This window comes from Apium graveolens, chromosome 8, assembly GCF_009905375.1.
Source record: "Apium graveolens cultivar Ventura chromosome 8, ASM990537v1, whole genome shotgun sequence".
Classification (NCBI taxonomy): domain Eukaryota; kingdom Viridiplantae; phylum Streptophyta; class Magnoliopsida; order Apiales; family Apiaceae; genus Apium; species Apium graveolens.
Genome location: NC_133654.1, coordinates 14,468,783 through 14,495,555, shown reverse-complemented (window position 1 = coordinate 14,495,555; position 26,773 = coordinate 14,468,783). Strand labels below are relative to the sequence as shown.

The following is a 26,773-nucleotide window of genomic DNA, read 5'->3' as shown; positions in this document are numbered from 1 at the left end:
ATGAAGAATAGAATACTTGGAAGAAAAGATAACTAGTTGATATATTAGGATGCAGAATCATGTTCGATATCAATTAGAAGTTTATCTTGTAATTGTGTGTCTATATAAACACAGCATAGGGTTTACACTATATGTGTTATCTAATTCGAGAATATTATTCATTCTAACCCTAGCAGCTCTCGTGATATTTTTTCATCACTGAGAGAGGACGGTTCTATTGTAATACTGTTTTAATAATAATATTATTCTGTGTTTCATAGTTGTGCTCTTAATTCGATTTGATTGCACTAGACACTGTATTCAACCCCCTTTTACAGTGTGTGTGACCTAACACTATTTGAAAATGATTATCAGCCAATAAACAAATCTTATCGGCCATCATAGCATGATCAAACTGATGAGAAGAATTCTGATGTGTGGTAGAATCAGAAATTGACTGCTTATTCAACAACTCCATTCGCTGATTGTACTGTGCAACAGATATAGAAGGAGAATCATTCTTGTTATCTGCAGAACTAAGAGAAACAACGGCATTAGCTGTCATGTCCTTAAAACCTTTGAAATTTGGGGGATAGCCATGTATTTTAAAGCATATATCCACATTGTGGCCAGACATCTTGCAGTGAGTGCAATAATAGTTAGTGCCTTTCTTTGCAGATGCACTGAGATTTACAGCATTATTAAAAGTTATAGCAGAAGCACCATTGCCTCTTCCATTACCATAAGACCGCCTCTGTGAATTATAAAATCCTGGCTTTCTTTTGTTATCAGCAAGAAAAGCCAAGTTTTCTATTTGACTCCCAGAATGAGACAGCTCTTGATGCCTTTCTTCTTGAAAAAAGACTCTACTGGGCAAAGGCTGCTACATTAAAATGTTCCCTCTCACTGTTGCAAACTTGTCACTGAGTTTCATTATAAATTGTATGAGTCGTTGATCCTGCTGTATTTGTATAACTCTTTGAGTAACATTGCAAGTGCATTTAGAACAGGTAAAACGAGGCAAGGGGCTTATATCGCTCATAGCATCCCACAATCCTTTGATCTCTGTAAAAAATTCAGAAACACTCTTAGAACCTTGATTAAGATCAGTCAACTGTTGTTCAAGGGCATATATTCGTGCCATAGAGGCGCAGCCAAATCTATCTTTAAGATCAAGCCATATCTCTCTGGCTGTCTTGTAGAATAACACACTTTTCAAAATTGATTCATCTAGGTTACACATTAACCATGAGAAAATAAGATCATTATACCGTTCCCAGGCTTTACAATTAGCAGAAGTGATAGGAGGTTTGACAATGGATCCATCAACAAAACCTAATTTATTTTTAGCGGATAGACTAAGCATAATAGATCGTTTCCAATTGTTATATCCTGTTCCATTGAACTTCACAAAAACTAGTTGTCGTGTTCGCATCAGATGGATGTATATAATACACACTTATCACATCTTGATTAGTATTAATCAATCTATACCGGTTCTTAGTACAGCTACTTTCACCTTGAACCATGACTTTGTTTGACAAAACGACAAAGAGATATGAAGGAAATGGAACTCTAATTCAAGAGATCAGTAAAAAATCAAGAAGATATGAGAAAGATAAATCTTCGATTCAAGAGATTAGTGAATATTCAGAGAGATTATGACTTTGATGTGAAAGATTTAGAAGAGAAAAGAGTACAATCTAATCATGTTAGTTTGCAAACAATAAGATGTTCAATCGAAACTTCATAATAGATTATACAGATCGAAACTATTAGATCAAAATGAAGAACACAAATAATACAATCAGATTTAATACTATGCAAACAAACTCATTGAAAAAAACCCGAAGGAGATGAAGACACCTGGAGAAGAATGGTATAATCGAATGAGATCATCGCCATGGATGCTCTGATACCATGTCAAATTGATAGGATTTAAGCTCTCAATAAGTTCAATCAACCATTACTAATTAATGAAGAAGATAAGTAAATGTATTGAGAGAAAGAAAATGTTTACAGAATGAAGGAACTACTAGTCTTAACTGAATGAGGTCAACTAGTGGAGCTTATATACAAAATGAGGCTCATAACTGAAAAAAAATGTAATAGAATGATGAGCTGTAACTAAGATGGAAACTGGAATGTAAGAAGGTTGGGACCAGTGTGATCATTTCATGACATACTGATGAAAGAAGCAGAAGAAGAACCAATATTTTCAACAGAGCTTCACCCCCGCACCAACCCTTTGTTGGTTTATTCGTGTTCTTTTGTGTATTCTTCTTCTTTGTCATTTTCTTTTTCTTAATGCTTTCTTTTGGATTGTCTATTGTCTATGAGGTCTAGTGTATAATATAAGCTTTGTTTTTCCAGAGCTATGGTGTATTGTACATCGGTAGTGTAATGAGTATTTAGTAATTCAACTACATCATAAGGAGTTATTCTGTTATCAACAATTCTCCGACATTGTCAATTTTAGAAGCAGTGACATGATCAGTTGTTGTCGGAAAGTACCTGGTGATCTTATTCGTATATTAGTTCTAATGAAAATAGTGATTTATTGAATAACTGTAGTAGTTGAAATTACAAAATACACCGACTACTAGTGAAAATAAATGTGGACGGAAAGAACAAAAAAACTTATGTAGCTGTTGCAAAGTTTTGGATGCTTTGTCTGGTATAGGGGTCTTAATGTAACATTTTTTTGTGTGTTTTAACATTGATATTACTAGATATCTTATTTTCGGTGCTTTGAATTGGATTCTTGAACAACTTAAGAATCGAATATAAACATGAATTAGTTATAAATGAATTATGTGTTCGTAAAGAGAGTTGTCCAGTTGAAAAGGACAAGAGCAGGAACTCATACCCAACCTCAAACTCTCAGCTTTCACATGAGTCTTCAAGCTACCAAAAGTTCAAATTCTTATACTACCAATTACATTTCCATATCCTCTTAAGAAATAATCTATAGTAATATTTCTACACAGTTGTATCTTCGTGATCTTGTGGCTTGAAAATATCTCTAATATTTTAAACATACATAACTGTGCCAAAAGGCAACCACACTTAAAAAAATCGATGGCGATTTACTAAACCTTATGCTAAATTATTACCAAACGAGAGTCAACCATACTAAACCACTCTAAAAAAATATCTCTTGCGATTTTTCAAACCTTGCCTGCAGTAAAATAGTACCAGAATACAGCGATGATAGTACTTGAAGTGATCCTCATAGATGAGAACTCTTTGCTAAATCGATGATCATTACTGAAATTTTACTATATAAAAGCAGGCCCTTGATAAATTTGTTTTCATTTAATAACTAAATTCAATAACATATTAAGTGATTATGCCATAAGAAACCACCAGCCTATAAGTTTATTTAATGGTCAAAGTATTAACAAATTAACAAGTACTAGTTGCATTGACAAAAGAAGTATAAATTTGAAAGTACATATTATTGGTAGTAGTTTTAGACATGGTACGTGTGTCTCCTTTGTTATATTGACTTGGTCTAGGTGTCTAGCAAGTTTATAGGGTTTATTTGAATAAGTCTATCAGAAGAGACATTGTAGGAATTAGTTTCTCATATCGTGAGAACGTTGTTGTATTTTCTAGCATTCATTTTGTAATTCTTTCTTTAAGTTTATAATCAGTATCTTATTTGGACTATCAGAAGAAGTCTTTAGACACATAACTTTGTCTGTTTCTGCAATTCATATATCTTAAATATAAGACTATATTTTGGTATCAGAGCCTAGGTAGGTGCTCGAGTGAATGTCAAAAACTGGGATGGATAAGTTCAAATGGTCTATTGGCCTTAGTTACTAGACTCTGACAAAGGGGAACTATACGGCATGGTCGATAAAGATGAGTGTCTACATAAAGGCACATGTAGTGTGGGAGGCTGTTGAGAGCAACAACCCCAAAGGAGTCTTCGATAGTAAGACAGATTAGATTGCACTGGCTATGATTTATCAGGGTATCCCTGAAGAATACCTGTTGTCAACTGTTGAGAAGAAAACAGCAAAAGATGCCTGGGAGGCGATCAAAACCATGAGTCGAGGAGCAGACAAAGTTAAATAGGTGAAGGTTCAGACGCTGAAAGCCGAATTTGAAGCCTTAACCATCAAGGATGCTGATCAAATAGATGATGTTTACATGAAAATCAATGGCATCATATCAAATATACGAGCACTAGGAGAGCCTGTGGCTGAGTCGTACGTGGTAAAGAAGCTAGCGTGCCGTCCCATCCAAGTTCCTCCAAATTACTTCCATGTTAGAACAATTTGGAAATCTGGAAACCATGTCTCTTGAAGAAGCAATTGGGGCACTGAAGGCTCACGAAGAAAGGATGAGGGGAACTGTCACTACCAATGATGCACAATTAATGTTGACGGATGAGGAATGGCGAAAGAGAGACAACGAGAAGAGTGGTTGAAAAGGTCGAATCAAGGAGCCTCAGGTGATAATTCAGGACAGAAGGGATGAGGAAATCGAGATAAAATCCAAGTAAGATATTTCAATTACGGCATATTGGGACATTATGCAGCAGAGTGCAGAAGACCTCGTCGAGGAAGGGAATTGAAACCGGAGGTGAATATTGCAGCTATTGAGGATGATGAGCCAGCTCTGTCGTTGGCGAAATTTGAAGGGAGGGAGAAGAATTTGGTTCTGTTGAACAAAGGAGAAGCAACAACAGGACTATTATTTTCAGGTTATGGAAAGGTGGCTGAATCAAATGTCTGGTACTTAGACAATGGCGCGAGCAACCACATGACAGGTGATGAGTCAAAGTTTAGTGTCTTAAACAGAAGCGTTGGTGGAAATATGAGGTTTGGTGTCGGATCAACGATTAAAATCGAGGGAAAAAGATCAATAAAGCTCAAGTATAAGAACGGAGAAGAAAGAACACTACAGGACGTCTACTACATCCCGACCTTACAAAATAATATCATCGGCCTTGGCCAATAATCTGAGAGGGGAAATAAAGTTGTGATCAGTGGTGACCAGCTTCGAGTATATGATAATCAAGGGAAATTGCTGATGAAGGTAATAAGATCAAGTAACAGACTCTACAAAATTGTCATAGAACCATGGGATAGTGTTATTCTGCTTACAAAATCTGAGGAAATCTCCTGGCTCTGGCACTCGCGTCTTGGGCATGTAAACTTCCACTCTATGGAGCTGATGTCGAAGAAAAAAATGGTAAAATGGATGCCTGCTATTGCACAACCAAAGAAAATTTGCAGGGGGTGTTTAATGGCTAAACAAGTAAGAAAATCATTTCCTGCTCAGTCAAATTTTAAGGCAAATCATGCGTTAGAATTAGTTCATGGAGACTTGTGTGGTCCTATTACACCCACAACTCTCGCTGGAAATTGGTAGTTTTCTTATTGGTGGATGATTACACTCGCATTATGTGGGTGTATATGCTCAAGAATAAGAGCGATGCATTTGATGCTTTCAAAAAATTTAAAGTTAAGGTTGAAAAGGAGAAAAGAGAGAGAATTGGAACCTTTAGAACTGACAAGGGACGGGAATTCATGTCAAAGGAATTTACTTCTTATTGCGAGGAGCAAGGAATTGTTAGACATTTTACAACACCATACACGCCTCAACAAAATGGCATGGTCGAAAGGAGAAATCGAACAGTGGTCGAAATGGGAAGAAGCTACTTAAAACAAATGAAGATGACATCTATAATGTGGGCTGAGGCAATTAGGCATGCAGTTTATATTCTCAATAGGCTGTCCACAAGAGCCTTATCTGAGCAAACACCCTATGAGGCATGGACAGGGTTCAAACCTGGCATTGGACATATCTGAATATTTAGATGTGTTGTTCACATGAAAGTTCTAGGTGATAGAGTTAAAAAACTTGATGACAGAATCTTAAAAGTGATCAACCTAGGCAAATAACCTGGAACTAAAGCCTACCATCTATTTGATCCTCGAGAAAATAAATTATATGTGAGCCGTGATGTCATTTTTGAAGAACAAAAGGCCTGGGATTAGAATGATCACGGGGAGTCAGAAACAAGCAACACATACTTCTTTGATGTGCCGAACGTGCCTATCGCTGAAATTGTTAAAGTTGAAAATTCCAGACAAGAGCAGGGTGGCACTACAGAAGAATCTGAAGAAGAATCTGAAGCATACACACCAGTGTCACAACACTTCGACTTGGGCCTAAACAAGGATGCATATGATGACAATGCAACTCCAAAAAGATTCAGACCACTCGCAAACATTTACCAAGAGACTGAGGAAGTGGAGATTGAGGGTGAGCTCCTTCTGATGGGAGTGGATGAACCAAATTCATACGCTCATGATGTGATAGACAAGGTTTGGAAAATGGCTATGCAAATTGAAACGGATTCAATTGAGAAAAACGAAACTTGGAAACTCACTGACCTACCACCAGGAAAGAAAGAATTTGGATTGAAGTGGATATTCAAACTGAAAAAGGAAGCCAACGGAAACATAGTGAAGCACAAGGCTCTCTTGGTTGCAAAAGGATATGTGCAAGAAAGGGGAGTTGACTTTGATGAGCTATTTGCACCAGTTACACGCCTTGAAACTGTTCGATTACTTCTAGCATTAGCAGCAAAAGATTTATGGGAAGTGCATCATCTTGACGTCAAGACGACTTTTCTAATCGGGGAAATTAATGAAGAGGTATATGTGACTCAACCGGAGGGATTCATAAAAAAGGGGCAGAAAGACGAGTTTATAGGTTACTCAAGGCACTATATGGGCTTAGGAAAGCTCCTCGAGCTTGGTATTCGAAGCTCAACAAGACACTTGAAGATCTTGGTTTCGTGAGAAGCCCTTATGAACATGCCGTCTACATTAAACGAGAAGGAACATAGTCACTAATTGTTGGTGTATACATGGACGACCAACTCATTATGGGAACTAATATATCTCTCATTAAGGATTTCAAGGTGCAGATGGGTAATACATTTGAGATGAGAAAAATGGGGAGATTGAATTACTATTTGGGAATAAAAATGAAGCAAGGCGAAGGGTTCATAGAGTTGAAGCAGACCGGGTACGCAAAAAAGGTGCTCGAACGGGATGGGATGTCTCAATGTAATCCTTGCAAATTCCCAATGGATCCAAAGGAGCATTTCACAAAGGACGAAGGTGAGAAGGATGTAGATGCAATAGAGTTCAAGAGTGTGGTAGGCGGACTATGGTACTTGGTGCATACGAGACCCGATATAGACTTTTCAGTAGGCGTAGTGAGTCGATATATGGAAAGACCAACTGTCCAGCACTTGAATGCTGCTAAATGAATTTTGCGATACATTAAGTGGACGCTGGAATATGGTTTGATGTATACAAAGGATGCGGGTAATAATGTGTTGACAGGTTATTCAGATAGTGACCTTGCAGGACATATTGAAGACAGAAAGTCGAGTGGGGGTATGGTATTTTATTTAAATGAATGTCTGGTCACTTGGGTCTCACAGAAGCAACGTTGTGTCGTCTTATCATCGTGTGAAGCAGAGTTCATGGCATCCACGACTGCTGCGTGCCAAGCCATTTGGCTAAGCAATGTTCTGAAGGAACTCACTGGTAAGCAAGTGCTTCCTTTTGTTTTTTATATTGATAATAAATCGGCTATAGATGTGACGACTGAGAATTTTGTGACGTAATTAAGTCAATAAAGTATGCTTTATGTGATATGATTATAATTACGTGATTAAGTGTTGATTAACTGTCTTTTCTGTATATTAGAATATAGGAGTGTAAATAAAAACGTTCCAATTTAAAGAGTCAGCTTAGGAGTTAAGCTGTGTCCTCGCGCCGTCAGGTAGAACGGAACCCGTCCTAATAAGGAGTTAAAGAATATAAAATGGGAATTATGCATGATTGAATGAAATGAATGAGTAAATAAAGTATTTCGTCCTCAGTGACGTGTCGGTCGATAAAGATAATGAGAAGCGTAATCGAAACGCTGAGCGTCGGGCCGTCAGGCTGAACGTGACCCGATACGCGTAAAAAGGGATAAAGATTAAAGAAGAATAAATTCCATGATCAGACCTGAGTCATTATGTGATTGTATATGTGTGATTGCTTGTCTGTGTCCATGACTATGTGCTTTGTGACATATTTATCAATTTAAAGGAATTATGTGATTTAAATAAAAGTTTATTTAAACTTCGCGCATTTTTACAAAATTATCCGAGTAAGATAAAAGCATGGGATTTGTTTTGTTATCTTTATAGTAGTCCTAGAGACTTTTTAAAAATAATGAGTGGATTTATTTGGTGGTCTTTGCATTTTAAATTGATTTTTATGCGGAAAATGTTATTATTAAGACGAGCTTGCGAAATTCATATAAAATCAACCGTCCGCTCAAAAATCTATTATGAGTAATGGTTGAAAAGCTAATTTTGAGATTTACGTGTTAAAATTGTCATTTGCAATAATTTTCGACTTTCCGAGAGAGATATATTTTATAATTGATTTTTAGTACATTTGAATAAAAAGAAAGGATCAAATGAGCCAAAAAGGGATTTAGTAATGTACTAATTTATCCTTATCTTTGATGGTGTATAAATTCATTCTCCCCCCTTTTTCCTTTCTTTTCCCGTGCACCCCATTTCCCCCTTCTCTCTTTCTTTTTCTTTCTTTCCTTCACTCTCTCTCGGCTACACTCTCTCTCTCTCGGCTCTCTCCATCTCTCATCTCTCTCTCTTGCATGCAACACTCAAACCTCACTCAAACTCAAAGATCTTACTCTCTTTATTCTCTATTTTTGGTATACATCTCAATTTCCATTTGCATGTAAGTATTGTATAAGTGTTTTGATGTTGATCTCTATGGTTGTGTTCAAGGAAATTAATTTCTTGCTACAAAACTATAAGAGTGAATTCAAGGAGATTTTGGGGTCATAAACTCGAGAGGAGACCCGTTGCGGGCTCTCTTAAGTTCGACCACCACCGGCTATGATCCAAGGAGAGCCGGTGGAGTTTTTACGATATGTTGATTTGAATTTTAAAGCCTTGCATGTTTGGTTTTTGAATAGATCAAAATAGTTTTTGGTATTTCCTTTAAAACTTGAGTATGTGATTGAAAATGGATTTGTTTTGATTATTGATGTGTGTGTAAGTTGTTTGATGATTAGAAAATCAAAATTTAAGGTTGCATGTTGGGTTTATAATTCGGCTTTGTGCTAATTAAAAGGAGGAATTGGATTTGATGAATTGATCTTAGTGTACACCAAGCTTATTTAGCATAGAAAGTGATTGCATGTTAGTTTTAAAGAAAAACAAGTAGTGCATGTCAATGTTTAATCCTTGAGTTGTGAGTTTTAATTTTTTTTGCCGCAAGAAAATGAGTTTAGAAGCGATTAATTTGATGATTAAGTGAATGCATGTTGATTAAATGAATTGGTTAAAGATTGAGTCACTGGGTGATGCTTGGTTTTGGTGTTTAATGAATTGTATGACTAAATTAAGGTTTAAAATAAATGGGAAATGTCATATATAACTTTGCATGTCAAAATTTATCCTTGCATGCATGATTATTGGAAAAACCCGAATGGGATCTTGGTTTTAAAAAGATCAAAAATGATTTTTAGTAATGATCATGACTTGTTAATGTTCATTTTTGGAAATTAGTAAAAATTGGATGATTAAATTTCTTAATGTTTGCATGTACCAAAAAGGGGTATGTTCTTTTGTGATTTAAGTATGTTAACTAAGATTATCATAGGACTTGTACATTTGTTTGGATGCAAAATTTGGGAATGCATGGTGAAGGTTTTGGTTCGACCTTGTGTTAATAAAAAAGAAGAATTGATTTTTGTGACTTGATTTTGGTATCATTAAGGTTTAACTAGAAAGTAATAAGATTTCATGTTGATTTAAAAGAGGAATTATTAATGCATTTTTAGTTTGATTGTGAATGTGGTTAAGGCCGAATAGGCCAAAGAAATTCAAAGTAAAAAATCTGATTTTTAGTAAACAATAGAATGATTAGGTGTTTATGTGTGAAACCTTTGAATTTTGCTTGTTGGATTGTGTTTTTGGTTCGAATTATGGATAAAAGAAAAAAAGAATTGAGTTAATTGAGGTTAAAAGCTATTAGTAATAGCCGTGCATGTCATTGTGTGTTTGTACGAGTTATAAATATTTGATTTGGGAAAAATAGTCAAAGTTTAGCGAGTATATGTAAAGTGATATAAGGTTGTGAGCAAAGAATGTGTTATGTGCTGTGTGTATATAAGCTATACTCGTATAGTTCGAGTCAAAAGTATAGTTGAGCTATCGTAATTAAGTGATCGTTCCGGAACGAGAGTTGAGAAACTGATTAAGGTTTTGGTTTTTATTGTAGATTCGGAGCGTGAGGGCATTCAGGCTAGGAAAGGAAAGGGTATACTAGGTGGCAGTAGTTCAACCTTCAGGAAAGAATATTCAGGCAAGTAACTATGATTACTTGTGTAAATGGTTATAAAGAGAATGTTGTCCATACCATGTAGAGTATTGAACTGTTTAATTGTGAAACCTTGATATTGATTTGAGATACCCTGCCTTTGATCTTGATAAACTGTTATTCATAAGCTTACTGATTCAACCATTTGATAACCTGTCCTTTCTGTTCAAGTTATTCATTAAGCCATGAATTGTATTGAAACCCTATAATTATCTTTGCGAACCCTATTTAATGATACCTTATTTCTTGATCACCCTATTGATCCCTAAACAGATGTTGATCCTTCTAACTTAAGTACCTTGTTATCCTTGATACATAATCCTTAAGAATTGTTCCTTGCTTATCTTTGAATCACTCCCTGAACTTTGTTTTTCTTAAAATCTGACTTAAGAATGAGTTTCGACTCGAAAGAGTCTGAATGATTTCATGTTCTTGGTAATGATAAAATGGATTTTAGAAAACCTATTTGTTTATTTCCAACTCAAGGTTTTCCAAATGAATTCCTGATGGATTGGATTGGGACGTAAGAGGCTAGTGGGACTAGTCCAGTCATGGTAAGAGGCTAGCGGGGCTAGTCCAACTTAAGGCTGAAATTATGTCGATTGGTACCTTAAAGACCGGATGGAGGTCGGTACGGGCTGATCACCCATATTATAATAAAATGGAAAGATAAAGTGATCCAATCAAGGGTTCTAAATGATTATTTAAAAGGGAACTGAAACTTTCTGTTCAATAAATGGATTCTTGAAAATGAAAATGGTTTATATTGTTTTGAAAAGAGTTGATTATGTTAATGTGAATCTTAAAGCTTGAGAACCCTGATTCTTAAATCTGTTGATCATATGATTGATTCCATATGATGAATTACTGTTGATTTCCTCTTTTTGAAAGATCTATTCTGATCCTTTAATGATTTGTGATGAATGTCGGCTTTCCTCCTGCATTGAGCCTTGTTCCTTGAAAGCCCCACATCATCTTTCAAAACCCTTCCTTAACCCAAAAGCTGGAAATCTGCCACCTAGAACAAATAAAGTAGAATGCCCTGAGTTTGGTAAAGTATATTGTGAATTGATATCGTAGAACTTCTATATAGTTACTTGCTGAGTTTTATACTCATATATTTTGTTTTAATCTAACCATGGCAGTTAAGCAAGAAGATGGACAGGCTTAGGCGCACAGCTCGTAAGAGCGTACCTGGTGGTCCCTATCGTGTTGAGGGCTTCCGATTGCCAGAGCAGGTAGTGGTATTTTTGAGTGAGCACGCGCCTAGAAGGAAATCTGTAAAGATAAAATGGGTTATCTGTCGGTTCCCAGCCGGAATCGATATTGTTTATTTAATAGTATTTTGGGGTTGTAAGTTATATTTTATGATTGGTAGTTGTAATCTTGTCTCATACTTTATTATGTTGATCATGTTAGTAGTTAATCGGGGTTTATGCTTATTTAATTATTAGATTAAAGGTGTGTGAGTCCTCATTTCCTAACCCCGAGATTGAGGGCGTCATAAGTTGGTATCAGAGCTACAAGATCTAGTCCCCAAGACAAGTTAGGAAAAAAAGGGGTATTTTGGGAATATATGTATATCGCGAGAGAGTTCGACTTATATAGAGTTGAGTTAGACTATTAGGTATAGTCTAAGAAAAGTGTGTATCAGTTAGAGTGGAAACTAGAGTTCTGGTGTGAGTTAGCTGGAAGCTTTATTTAACCCTAACATTGTTTCTTGGTTGTTGTTTTGTGTTTTCCCTCAGGATCCTAGTAGTGGTAGTGACTGACTCAGAGATTAGTTTGACCGGTACCCCAGTGGACCCCATTCCACCCTCTCCAGAGGAGCCTGTGTATGTTAGTTCAGACCCAGAGGAGGACCCTTCTGAGAGTAGTGAGATCCCTATGCAGATTTCACCCTTGAGGCCAGATTCAGATACCCCTACCCCTGAGCCAGAATCTGAGATGCCTAAGACTGTACCTGTCAGTGTTGGTGGCAAGTTAGCCCATGATCGAGACTTTGTTTACTCCCGCATTCCTGAGTTGGGAGCTTTGGTGGATAGGCTAGCCAGAGAGTCTAGGCAGAGTGTTTCGGTTATGGATGATGAGTGGCGAGTTCGGGTGAAGATGGTGGAGTAGGTTTCCAGGAGGAGATTGGATGAGGGACCATCCACTAGTGATGCTGATGCTGAGGGTCGGAGGCTGCATAAGATCATTCGCTGGATGTTGGTTGTGTTGAGAGAGATTCTAGATGATTAGACGGGACTGTTGGTTGAGCCCGTAGATTGTTGTTTTTCAGCGCCGGTAGGCTTTGGGATACTTGGTCAGATGCCGGGATCCCTTTTTCATTTATCTTGTTGTATTTCAGAACTGTGTTGTAGTAGTAGTCGTTAGAAGTTAGGGGTAGATATGGGGATATTTTCCAGTTTTTTTCTCTGTTTAACCCTGCTATATTATTGTACCTTATTTCAGAATTGGCGGTAGCCAAACTTATTTTTATGTACCCTTGTTTAAATGAATCCATTATCTTGTTTTCCATTGTGCACCTTAAATATCTCATAAACTGTTCTCAATATCATGTTTCTATACAACCATGTTTTCGTATAACCGTGTTTAAAGATCATAAAACCCTATTATGTGCCATGAAAAAACAACACTGATGCGAAAATTATGAAGTAATAGGATTGCATGTGCAAATTGGGTAAAACTTAAAACCCACAAAAGATATTTTATAGAAACTGTTGTTATATATATGCCATGCCATCGTATTGCTAAATAATTGCTCAATCAGGTTTGTAAGAAATGGCCAACTCACCAGATCACCAAGAAGAAGAAATTCCCACCCAAGACCCAGAAGTAAACCCAGAAACAACCATGATGAGCAGACTTGCTAAGCTTTTGCAACAACCTGTGGCCCCCAAAGTTGGAAATTTCAAACACTTTCAATCTGTTCATCCCTCAGAGTTCTTAGGTTTGCCAGACCCGATTAAAGCTCAGTCGTGGTTAAGAGAAATGGAAAAAGCTTTTGAGTTAGCAGAAGTTAAGGATGACAAGAAGGCTCAGTATGCAAGTTATTACCTGAAAGATGAAGCAAGTTTCTGGTGGGAGTCTTCAAAGGCGTTGTTGGAAGGCAAAGAATTATCATGGGAGAAGTTCACTGAAATGTTTCTGGAGAAGTATTTTCCGAGTTATATGCAAGATCAATTGGAAATGAAATTTTTAGACCTTAGACAGGAGGATATGTCAGTAGCGGAGTATGAAGTGAAATTCTCGGAGTTGTCTAGATTCGTACCTGAGTATGTGAATACAGAGGCAAAGAAGGCTAAGAGGTTCCAACAGGGACTTAAGCCATGGATTAGGAGTCAAGTAGCAATGTTGGAGATCAAGAATTATGCTGCTTTGGTTCAAAAAGCAATGATAGTGGAAGGTGAGTGAGATGCTACAAGGAGAGAAAATGAAGGAAGAAAGAGGAAATTCGAAGGCTCAGAGCAAGAGCAAGGAAGTTCAAAGTTCATAGGGAAGTTTGGTAAGAATGGTGAAGGTCAGAACCAAAGATTTCAGAAATTTAAACCCGATAACGGAGCTCAGAAGAACCGTTTCCAGACAGCAGGACAACCGGGAAAGGATAACAGGCCCAAGATTCAAGAATGCAAGAATTATGGAAAGAGACACCCGGGAAGGTGTAATAAGTTGGATGTGACATACTTTAAGTGCAACCAGAAGGGGCATTACTCTTCAGAATGCCCAAGTGGAGCGAGGAAGCCTGATTTGGCTTGTTTCAAGTGTGGTAAAGTGGGCCATGTGGCCAGAAATTGTAAAGAGCCTGTTCAGAAGGCTAATGTTCTCAGGATTGCTGGACCGCCATCTCTCCCAGCACCACCAGCTCAACCCAGAGCTAGAACCTTTAACATGACGATGAAAGATGTGGTGCAAGATGTGGACGTGGTAGAAGGTATGCTTGTTATTAACTCAGTAGAAGTAAAAGTTTTGATGGATTCTGGAGCAACTAGATCTTTTATCTCTGAAAATATTCTTGATAAGTTAAATTGTGTTGCATACCCTCTAGAACCTAATTTGATTATAGAGGTAGCAAATTAAGAGAAAGTTATTGTTAGCAAGATTTGTCCCGATTGTGATGTGACTATAGAAGGTCGGCACTTTTCTGCTGACTTAATTCCCTTTAAGTTAGGAGAATTTGAGGTTATACTAGGGATGGATTGGTTGTCAAACCATGAAGCGCAAATACGATGTAAAAGTAAAAAGGTAAAGTTAAGAACCAAGGATGGTGAAGAGGTGATATTTAAAGGAAATAGGCAAGAGAAGAAATTCCTAACGACTATTGAGGTGAAAAGATTAATACGTCAAGAATGCGAAGTATATTTGGCTCATGTCATGGATTTCGAGAAGGAATCTTCAAGGATCGAGAATATTCCGATAGTAAGAGATTTTACGGATGTGTTTCCTAATGAATTTCCTGGACTACCTCCAGACAGAGAGATCGAGTATACGATTGATTTGGCTCCTAGAATGGAACCAGTGTCGAAAGCTCCCTATCACATGGCGCCAGTTGAAATGAAAGAATTGGCAGCTCAGTTGCAAGAATTGTTGGATAAAGGAGTAATCCGACCGAGTGTATCCCCGTGGGGCGCACCGGTGTTATTTGTAAAGAAAAAAAATGGAAGTATGAGGTTGTGCATTGATTACCGCGAACTGAATAAATTGACGATTAAGAATAAATACCCTCTACCGCGGATCGATGATTTGTTTGACCAGTTAAAAGGAGCTTTGTGTTTCTCCAAGATTGATTTAAGATCTGGGTATCATCAGTTAAAGATCAAAGTGGAAGCTATACCCAAGACAGCATTTCGAACGAGATATGGACACTATTAGTTTTTGGTAATGGCATTTGGCTTGACGAATGCACCAGCCGCATTTATGGATCTTATGAACAGAGTGTACAAGCAATATTTGGATAAGTAAGTTATTGTGTTTATCGACGATATACTGATTTACTCCAAGACAGAAGAAGATCATAAGGAGCATTTGAGGATTTCCTTGGAAATTCTGAGGAAAGAGAAGCTGTACGCTAAGTTTTCAAAGTGTGAATTTTGGTTGAAGGAAGTGCAATTTCTTGGTCATGTAGTTAATAAAGAAGGAATCAAAGTGGACCCTGCCAAGATAGAAGTTGTAATGAATTGGGAAAGACCCAAGACTCCTACGGAAGTAAGAAGTTTTCTGGGTTTAGCCGGATATTACAGGAGATTTGTGCAAGATTTCTCTAAGATTGTCGTTCCGTTAACAAAGTTGACAAGAAAGAATGAGAAGTTTGTATGGACAGAAAAGTGTGAGGGAAGTTTTCAAGAGTTAAAGAAGAGATTGGTAACCGCCCCAGTGTTGGTATTACTAGATGAAAAAGAGGAATTTGTGATATTCAGTGATGCTTCATATAAAGGACTTGGATGCATGTTAATGCAACACGAGAAGGTAATAGCATATGCGTCAAGGCAACTCAAGCCGCACGAGCAAAAGTATCCAACGCACGATTTGGAATTGGCAGCAATTGTGTTTGCCCTTAAGATTTGGAGGCATTATTTGTACGGGGAAAAGTGTGAGATTTATACGGATCATAAGAGTTTAAAGTATATATTTACTCAGAAGGAATTGGATATGCGACAAAGAAAGTGGTTAGAATTAATCAAAGATTATGATTGTGCGATAAACTATCATCCTGGAAAGGCAAATGTGTAGCAGACGCTCTAAGTCGCAAGGAAAGGTTGAATATGTTAACATCATCGGAAGAATTGATCAAGGATTTTGAAAAGATGGAAATAGAGGTGCAGACTCTAGAATTTGGAGGTGAAGCTACATATGGAATGTCATTTCAACCTGAAATTTTGGAAAGGATTCGATACTGTCAAGAGCAAGTAATGAATCGCGAAGAGGATAAGTTGACAGGAGAAGAAATTAAAGCTCAAAAAGATGGAAAAGGAATATACCGTGTTAACTCATGTATTTGGATACCTAATGTCGTGGAATTAAAGCACGAGATTTTACAAGAAGCGCATAACTCGAGATTTTCAATTCACCCTGGAAGTACGAAAATGTACCGGGATTTAAAAGAAAGTTATTGGTGGCCAAGCATGAAGAAGACAATTGCAGAATGGATAAGTAAATGTTACACGTGCCAAAGAGTAAAAGCGGAACATCAAAGGCCGAGCGGATTGCTTCAGCCACTGGATATACCCGAATGGAAATAGGAACATATAGCGATGGATTTCGTGGTAGGATTTCCTAAAACCAAGTCAAATCATGATGCGATTTGGGTGGTAATCGATCGGTTGACGAAGTCAGCACATTTCTTGCCGATAAATGAAAGGTTTTCGTTGGAAAAGTTGGTCAAATTGTATTTGGATGAGATTGTGATGCGTCATGGAGTTCCTGTATCTATCGTGTCTGATAGAGATCCAAGGTTTAACTCGAGATTTTGGCAACAATTCCATGATCATTTGGGAACAAAGTTGAAAATGAGTACGGCATATCATCCGCAGACAGACGGACAAAGTGAAAGGATAGTTCAGACAATTGAAGATATGCTACGAACCTGTGCAATAGATTTCAAAGGAAATTGGGACGATCATTTGCCCTTGATTGAGTTTTCCTACAACAACAGTTATCACGCGAGTATTGGCATGCCGCCTTATGAAGCGTTGTATGGAAGAAAATGTAGATCTCCTACATATTGGGATGAAGTTGGTGAGCGCAAATTAATTGGCCCAGAGCTAGTTCAACAAATAAAGGATAAAGTAGAAATGGTTCGAAAGAGATTAATTGCAGCTCAAGACCGTCAAGCAAAGTACACAAATCAAGAACGAAAAGATGTGCAATTCGAATCTGGAGACAAAGTCTTATTAAAAATATTTCCTTGGAAAGGTTTAACCCGATTCGGAAAGAAAGGAAAGTAGAGTCCTAGGTATATTGGACCATTTGAAGTATTGCGACGAGTTGGGAAGGTGGCATATGAATTGGCGCTACCTCCGCAAATGCAACATCTGCACAATGTATTTCATGTATCTCTTCAGAATAAGTATAATGCTGATGCGAGCCATGTGATCGAGTTGGAACCAGTGGAAATCCAACCAGATTTGTCTTACGTGGAACAGCCAGTTCGAATTTTGGACCGAAAAGAGAGGACGCTTAGAAATAAAGTTGTACCTCTAGTTAGAGTGTTGTGGAGGAATCCGCTAGTCGAAGAATCGACTTGGGAATTAGAAAGTGAAATGAAAGAAAAGTATCCCCATCAAGCAACACATACTTCTTTGATGTGCCGAACGTGCCTATCGCTGAAATTGTTAAGGTTGAAAATTCCAGACAAGAGCAGGATGGCACTACAGAAGAATCTGAAGAAGAATCTGAAGCACACACACCAGTGTCACAACACTTCGGCTTGGGTCTAAACAAGGATGCATATGATGACAATGCAACTCCAAAAAGATTCAGACCACTCGTAAACATTTACCAAGAGACCGAGGAAGTGGAGATTGAAGGTGAGCTCCTTCTGATGGGAGTGGATGAACCAAATTCATACGCTCATGATGTGATAGACAAGGTTTGGAAAATGGCTATGCAAATTGAAATGGATTCAATTGAGAAAAATGGAACTTGGAAACTCACTGACCTACCACCAGGAAAGAAAGAATTTGGATTGAAGTGGATATTCAAACTGAAAAAGGAAGCCAACGGAAACATAGTGAAGCACAAGGCTCTCTTGGTTGCAAAAGGATACGTGCAAGAAAGGGGAGTTGACTTTGATGAGCTATTTGCACCAGTTACACGCCTTGAAACTGTTCGATTACTTCTAGCATTAGCAGCAAAAAATTCATGGGAAGTGCATCATCTTGACGTCAAGATGACTTTTCTAATCGAGGAAATTAATGAAGAGGTATATGTGACTCAACTGGAGGGATTCGTAAAAAAGGGGCAGAAAGACGAGTTTATAGGTTACTCAAGGCACTATATGGGCTTAGGAAAGCTCCTCGAGCTTGGTATTCGAAGCTCAACAAGACACTTGAAGATCTTGGTTTCGTGAGAAGCCCTTATGAACATGCCGTCTACATTAAACGAGAAGGAATAGAGTCACTAATTGTTGGTGTATACATGGATGACCAACTCATTATGGGAACTAATATATCTCTCATTAAGGATTTCAAGGTGCAGATGGGTAATACATTTGAGATGAGCAAAATGGGGAGATTGAATTACTATTTGGGAATAAAAATGAAGCAAGGCGAAGGGTTCATAGAGTTGAAGCAGACCGGGTACGCAAAAAAGGTGCTCGAACGGGATGGGATGTCTCAATGTAATCCTTGCAAATTCCCAATGGATCCAAAGGAGCATTTCACAAAGGACGAAGGTGAGAAGGATGTAGATGCAATAGAGTTCAAGAGTGTGGTAGGCGGACTACGGTACTTGGTGCATACGAGACCCGATATAGACTTTTCAGTAGGCGTAGTGAGTCGATATATGGAAAGACCAACTATCCAGCACTTGAATGCTGCTAAATGAATTTTGCGATACATTAAGTGGACGCTGGAATATGGTTTGATGTATACAAAGGATGCGGGTAATAATGTGTTGACAGGTTATTCAGATAGTGACCTTGCAGGACATATTGAAGACAGAAAGTCGAGTGGGGGTATGGTATTTTATTTAAATGAATGTCTGGTCATTTGGGTCTCACAGAAGCAACGTTGTGTCGTCTTATCATCGTGTGAAGCAGAGTTCATGGCATCCACGACTGCTGCGTACCAAGCCATTTGGCTGAGCAATGTTCTGAAGGAACTCACTGGTAAGCAAGTGCTTCCTTTTGTTTTTTATATTGATAATAAATCGGCTATAGATGTGACGACTGAGAATTTTGTGACGTAATTAAGTCAATAAAGTATGCTTTATGTGATATGATTATAATTACGTGATTAAGTGTTGATTAACTATCTTTTCTGTATATTAGAATATAGGAGGGTAAATAAAAACGTTCCAATTTAAAGAGTCAGCTTAGGAGTTAAGCTGTGTCCTCGCGCCGTCAGGTAGAACGGAACCCGTCCTAATAAGGAGTTAAAGAATATAAAATAGGAATTATGTATGATTGAATGAAATGAATGAGTAAATAAAGTATTTCGTCCTCAGTGACGTGTCGGTCGATAAAGATAATGAGAAGCGTAATCGAAACGCTGAGCGTCGGGCCGTCAGGCTGAACGTGACCCGATACGCGTAAAAAGGGATAAAGATTAAAGAAGAATAAATTCTATGATCAGACCTGAGTCGTTATGTGATTGTATATGTGTGATTGCTTGTCTGTGTCCATGACTATGTGCTTTATGACATATTTATGAATTTAAAGGAATTATGTGATTTAAATAAAGGTTTATTTAACCTTCACGCATTTTTACAAAATTATCCGAGTAAGATAAAAGTATGGGATTTGTTTTGTTATCTTCATAGTAGTCCTAGAGACTTTTTAAAAATAATGAGTGGATTTATTTGGCGGTCTTTGGATTTTAAATTTATTTTTATGTGGAAAAATGTTATTATTAAGACGAGCTTGCGAAATTCATATAAAATCAACCGTCCGCTCAAAAATCTATTATGAGTAATGGTTGAAAAGCTAATTTTGAGATCTACGTGTTAAAATTGTCATTTGCAATAATTTTTGACTTTTCGAGAGAGATATATTTTATAATTGATTTTTAGTATATTTGAATAAAAAGAAAGGATCAAATGAGCCAAAAAGGGATTTAGTAATGTACTAATTTGCCCTTGTCTTTGATGGTGTATAAATTCATTTCCCCCCCCCCCCTTTCCTTTCTTTTCCCGTGCACCCCATTTCCCCTTCTATCTTTCTTTTTCTTTCTTTCCTTCACTCTCTATCGGCTACACACACTCTCTCTCGGCTCTCTCCATCTCTCATCTCTCTCTCTTGCATGCAACACTCAAACCTCACTCAAACTCAAAGATATTACTCTCTTTAGTCTCTATTTTCAGTATACATCTCAATTTCCAATTGCATGTAAGTATTGTATAAGTGTTTTGATGTTGATCTCTATGGTTGTGTTCAAGGAAATTAATTTCTTGCTACAAAACTATAAGAGTCAATTCAAGGAGATTTTGGGGTCATAAACTCGAGAGGAGACCTGTTGCGGGCTCTCTTAAGTTCGACCACCACCGGCTGTGATCCAAGGAGAGCCGGTGGAGTTTTTACGATATGTTGATTTGAATTTTAAAGCCTTGCATGTTTGGTTTTTGAATAGATCAAAAGAGTTTTTGGTATTTCCTTTAAAACTTGAGTATGTGATTGAAAATGGATTTATTTTTATTATTGATGTGTGTGTAAGTTGTTTGATGATTAGGAAATCAAAATTTAAGGTTGCATGTTGGGTTTATAATTCGACTTTGTGCTAATTAAAAGGAGGAATTGGATTTGATGAATTGATCTTAGTGTACACCAAGCTTATTTAGCATAGAAAGTGATTGCATGTTAGTTTTAAAGAAAAACAAGTAGTGCATGTCAATGTTTAATCCTTGAGTTGTGAGTTTTGATTTTTTTTTTGCCGAAAGAAAAATGAGTTTAGAAGCGATTAATTTGATGATTAAGTGAATGCATGTTGATTAAATGAATTGGTTAAAGATGGAGTCACTAGGTGATGCTTGGTTTTGGTGTTTAATGAATTGTATGACTAAATTAAGGTTTAAAACAAGTGGGAAATGTGATATACAACTTTGCATGTCAAAATTTATCCTTACATGCATGATTATTGGAAAAACCCGAATGTGATCTTGGTTTTTAAAAGATCAAAAATAATTTTTAGTAATGATCATGACTTGTTAATGTTCATTTTTGGAAATTAGTAAAAATTGGATGATAAAATTTCTTAATGTTTGCATGTACCAAAAAGGGCTATATTCTTTTGTGATTTAAGTATGTTAACTAAGATTCTATGATAATTGGACTTGTACATTTGTTTGGATGCAAAATTTGGGAATGCATGGTGAAGGTTTTGGTTCGACCATGTGTTAATAAAAAAGAAGAATTGATTTTTGTGACTTGATTTTGGTATAATTAAGGTTTAACTAGAAAGTAATAAGATTGCATGTTGATTTAAAAGAGGAATTGTTAATGCATGTTTTGGTTTGATCGTGAATGTGGTTAAGGCCGAATAGGCCAAAGAAATTCAAAGTCAAAAATCTGATTTTTAGTAAATGATAGATTGATTGAGTGTTTATGTGTGAAACCTTTGAATTTTGCTTGTTGGATTGTGTTTTTGGTTCGAATTATGGATAAAAGAAAAAGGGAATTGAGTTAATTGAGGTTAGAAACTATAAGTAATAGTCATGCATGTCATTGTGTGTTTGTACGAGTTATAAATATTTGATTTGGGAAAAATAGTCAAAGTTTAGCGAGTATATGTAAAGTGATATAAGGCTATAAGCAAAGAATGCGTTATGTGCTGTGTGTATATAAGCTATACTCGTATAGTTCGAGTCAAAAGTATAGTTGAGCTATCGTAATTGAGTGATCATTCCGGGAACGAGAGTTGAGAAACTGATTAAGGTTTTGGTTTTTATTGTAGATTCGGAGCGTGAGGGCATTCAGGCTAGGAAAGGAAAGGGTATACTAGGTGGCAGTAGTTCAACCTTCAGGAAAGCATATTCAGGCAAGTAACTCTGATTACTTATGTAAATGGTTATAAAGAGAATGTTGTTCATACCATGTAGAGTATTGAACTGTTTAATTGTGAAACCCTGATATTGATTTGAGATACCCTGCCTTTGATCTTGATAAACTGTTATTGATAAGCTTACTGATTCAACCCTTTGATAACCTGTCCTTTCTGTTCAAGTTATTCATTAAGCCATGAATTTTATTGAATCCCTATAATTATCTTTGCGAACCCTATTTGATTATACCTTATTTCTTGATCACCCTATTGATCCCTAAACAGATGTTGATCCTTCTAACTTAAGTACCTTGTTATCCTTGATACAGAATCCTTAAGAATTGTTCCTTGCTTATCTTTGAATCACTCCCTGAACTTTGTTTTTCTTAAAATCTGACTTAAGAATGAGTTTCGACTCGAAAGAGTCTGAACAATTTCATGTTCTTGGTAATGATAAAATGGATTTTAGAAAACCTATTGATTTATTTCCAACTCAAGGTTTTCCAAACGAATTCCTGATGGATTGGATTGAGACGTAAGAGGCTAGTGGGACTAGTCCAGTCATGGTAAGAGGCTAGCGGGGCTAGTCCAACTTAAGGCTGAAATTATGCCGATTGGTACCTTAAAGACCGGATGAAGGTCGGTACGGGCTGATCACCCGTATTATAATGAAATGGAAAGATAAAGTGATCCAATCAAGGGTTCTAAATGATTATTTAAAAGGGAACTGAAACTTTCTGTTCAGTAAATGGATTCTTGAAAATGAAAATGGTTTATATTATTTTGAAAAGAGTTGATTATGTTAATGTGAAGCTTAAAGCTCGAGAACCCTGATTCTTAAATCTGTTGATCATATGATTGATTCCATATAATGAAATACTGTTAATTTTCTCTTTTTGAAAGATCTATTCTGATCATTTAATGATTTATGATGAATGTCGGCTTTCGTCCTGCATTGAGCCTTGTTCCTTGAAAGCCCCACATTATCTTTCAAAACCCTTTCTTAACCCAAAAGCTGGAAATCTGCCACATAGAACAAATAAAGTAGAATGCCCTGAGTTTGGTAAAGTATATTGTGAATTGATATCATAGAACTGCTATATAGTTACTTGCTGAGTTATATACTCATATGTTTTGTTTTAATCTAACCATGGCAGTTAAGCAAGAAGATGGCCAGGTTTAGGCGCACTGCTCGTAAGAGCGTACCTCGTGGTCCCTATCGTGTTGAGGGCTTCCGGTTGCCAGAGCAGGTAGTGGTATTTTTGAGTGAGCACGCGCCTAGAAGGAAATCTGTAAAGATAAAATGAGTTATCTGTCGGTTCCCAGCCGGAATCGATATTGTTTATTTAATAGTATTTTGTGGTTGTAAGTTATATTTTATGATTGGTAGTTGTAATCTTGTCTCATACTTTATCCTGTTGATCCTATTAGTAGTTAATCGGGGTTTATGCTTATTTAATTATTAGATTAAAGGTGTGTGAGTCCTCATTTCCTAACCCCGAGATTGAGGGCGTCACAATAAATTTAGCCAAGAATTTTGTATTTCACGGGAGGAGCAAACATATCGATGTTAGATACCACTTCATTCGATAATGCATTGGACGAGGGGAAGGGGTTGTCAAACATGTTAGTAGTGAAAATCAGAAGGCATATTTGTTAACTAAGGAAGTGTTTGCAGTAAGGTTTGAGAGGTTGAGAAATTTGTTGGGTATCAAGGCTCTGGGAAAACATGTCTGAAATTTGTTAACTTGGTCTGGGTGTCTAGCAAGTTTATAGGTTTTATTTGAATAAGTTTATCAGAAGAGACATTGTAGGAATTAGTTTCTCATATCGTGGGAACGTTGTCCTATTTTCTAGTATTCGTTTTGTAATTCTTTCTTTAAATTTGTAATCAGTATCTTATTTGGAATATCAGAAGTCTTTAGACACATAACTTGCTTTATTTGTTTCTGCAATTCATATATCTTAAGTATAAGACTATACATATATCAAGTTTCACATTGCAAAGAAAAATATTACATTTGTTTACTTCACTACTAAAGGAGATCATAGCTATTAGCTCGTATCTGCAACTTTGAATGGAGTACAGAAATCGCAGACTGAAAATTTACATGATACACATGCAAGAATCGGCCCCCTCAGCCACGGATCTCTATAAACACCGCATCTTCCACACGTATAAATCCGTTCAACCATGGAGATTTTAAGGCTGTGTTGATGCAGATCAGGATATTGAACAATAGCCCCAAACTTGATATTAGGAAACCTACACTGATCAAGGCAATCAGCATGGAATGAAGTATCACATTTGCGACAATGATAAAACCATATGTTTGGATTTATATCCTGAGAGCAAAATTCGCAATTGAAATCGTGTGGATGACCTTTTACCGGTGGATACATCAAACATAGTTGGTGTTCATCCCATCTGTGCATTATTCTCCCTGGTTTTCGTACACACCTTGCATCAATTTTATAATCACATATTTTACATCTAAAGCTCCTTGTACAAATCCATTCACACCCAGTACAATACAGGAATGTATACTCACTGTATTCAAGTTTGTGCTTATGAGCATCATGCTTGATTTGAGTAGGCATTGCAGTGCACACAAGATCAATGTAAATTTCACATGAATCACAACGGTAGAACATTCCATTGCATATGTTGTTACAGAATCCACAACTGAAGAAAACATTTGGCTTCTTGATTTCATCACATCTGACGAGCTTGTGTTGTGGATGTGATGCGTGTTGAAACTCCCTTGGTAACTCCGCAGCACAAATTGTGTGGAGAAAGAAGTTGCAATCGAGACATCCGTAGAAAGAATCAGGTGGTGATTGAATGGGCTGCACGCATCCATCACATATCATACGCTCACTACTTTCCGTTTCACCAACATCTTTACTATAAAAATTATCAAAGAGGATGAGTGAATGGCCATTGCGGCAATGGCTGATTTTTTCTGCTTTTCCTGATTTCTCATCAGTTGAAGAACTGAAATTTTCTGCAAATTTTTGAATCAACTGGTAAAACACTAATGGTTTATTGTCAGATACCGAGAAATGTACCAAATTAGGGTCATCAACATCTCCCACATCTTCATTTATGTTCCCATCTTCGCCTGATCTGAGTCAAATATGAAAGTAAAATAAAAGCAAACAACTAAAACCGTAAAAAGCCCAACGTAAGATACAAGAACGTACCCTGTTGCTGATAAAACGCACTTGATATGTCCAAAATATCTGCAGTCAGCGCAATAATACAGCCATCTGGGATGAAGAACCTCCTCACCACACAAATCACAGGACACTTTATATTTTCGGTACTGTTGGGGAAGTGAATAATCAAGAACAAGCGGATGATCAATATCGTGAGGCTTAAAAATGAGTGTAGGCGGTGCAGATGCACAGCTCTTGTGTATCCAAAACAAGCAAGTTTTACACAAGTATGAAAAGTCCTTGCTACCTTCGGTGCCACAAGCTTCACAAAAATGTGATGATGTCAGAGGCAATAAGGTTAAAGTGTGATCATGCGATGCATGATTAAGATCACGCTCTAATGACGAACATTTCAAGCACATACTAATGGAGCATATACTGCATTGATACAAAAACTGAACGCACACGTATTTGTTACAAAAACCACAGTGATCTAAGTAATCACTTAATACGAGATTTAGCACGTGTTCTGCATTGTGAATATCGTGTTGGATAACTCGAGGTAAGGTTGAACATGATTTGTGGAGAAAATAGTAAGTACAAGAAGAATATTCTTCCCTAGTGTTGGACAGAGGGGTGCTGCAACGATACACATAGGTGTTGATTATAATTGGGTCACCGCAACCACGGCAGAGTGCATCTGCTGGAGAGTTATTGTACTTGGAGAGGATTAGGGGATGCTCATGGCTAAAATGTACAAGCCCTTCCATTTCAACTGCAATTCTGCAAGTTATGGGGCATGCCAAGGCAGTGTTATCCATATACTTGTTGGTAACAAGTTAATTTATAATTTTTAAACTATACTTAGCTTTGTGATACAGTTTCCTGCAGTGTGTTCATGTCCAGCTGTGGAATTCATATTCTTACCTTACCTTGAACAATAATTTATTCTTCTATCTTTTGCTTTCTTTATTCCGTTTTTTAAATAAACTCACCCACACCTTGGACCCTTAGACCTCCTCACGGTGGCGAGAGCTTCACCCCGCGCCAACCCGTTGTTGGTTTACTCGTCTTCTTTTGTGTATTCTTCTTCTTTGTCATTTTCTTTTTCTTTATACTTTTTTTTGGATTATGAGGTCTGGTGTATAATAGTATTAGTTATAAACGAATTATGTGTTCTTAACGAGAGTTGTCGAGTTGAAAAGGACAAGAGCACGAACTCATACCCAACATCAAACTCTCAGCTTTCACACGAGTCTTCAAGCTACCAAAAGTCCAGATTGATTGGGGATCGTTTTTTATATATGATAACACTAAAGAGGGAAGACACACAGATATATAAATCATAAAACATGATTTTATAATTTCTCTACAATCCATAACAATTTACACATAACAGTTATTTCTATATATTTAAGTATCATATCATATTAATCGCATACCAAATAAGCAAAAACCATTTAAATAATTATAAAGTTGATGAAT

The 26,773-nt window shown here is 37.0% G+C and overlaps 1 protein-coding gene across 1 annotated transcript; it reads right to left on the bottom strand.

Annotated features, from left to right (window-relative positions):
* Positions 1-24,052: 24,052 nt before the first annotated feature.
* LOC141677000 (uncharacterized) lies at positions 24,053-26,251 on the bottom strand. The gene is made up of 2 exons (XM_074482731.1): positions 25,334-26,251; positions 24,053-25,256 (listed from the first exon to the last, which is right to left on the bottom strand). Exons 1-2 carry the CDS (start codon positions 26,107-26,109, stop codon positions 24,182-24,184), a joined length of 1,851 nt encoding a protein of 616 aa, XP_074338832.1. The 5' UTR covers positions 26,110-26,251; the 3' UTR covers positions 24,053-24,181.
* Between the last annotated feature and the right edge of the window lie 522 nt (positions 26,252-26,773).

Excerpts from the sequence above, each read along its gene's own strand:
- LOC141677000 (XM_074482731.1), bottom strand. The coding sequence starts at position 26,109 with ATGGATAACACTGCCTTGGCATGCCCCATAACTTGCAGAATTGCAGTT. Across the intron at positions 25,257-25,333 it reads TGCGTTTTATCAGCAACAGG|ATCAGGCGAAGATGGGAACA; the intron begins GTACGTTCTTGT and ends TATTTGACTCAG.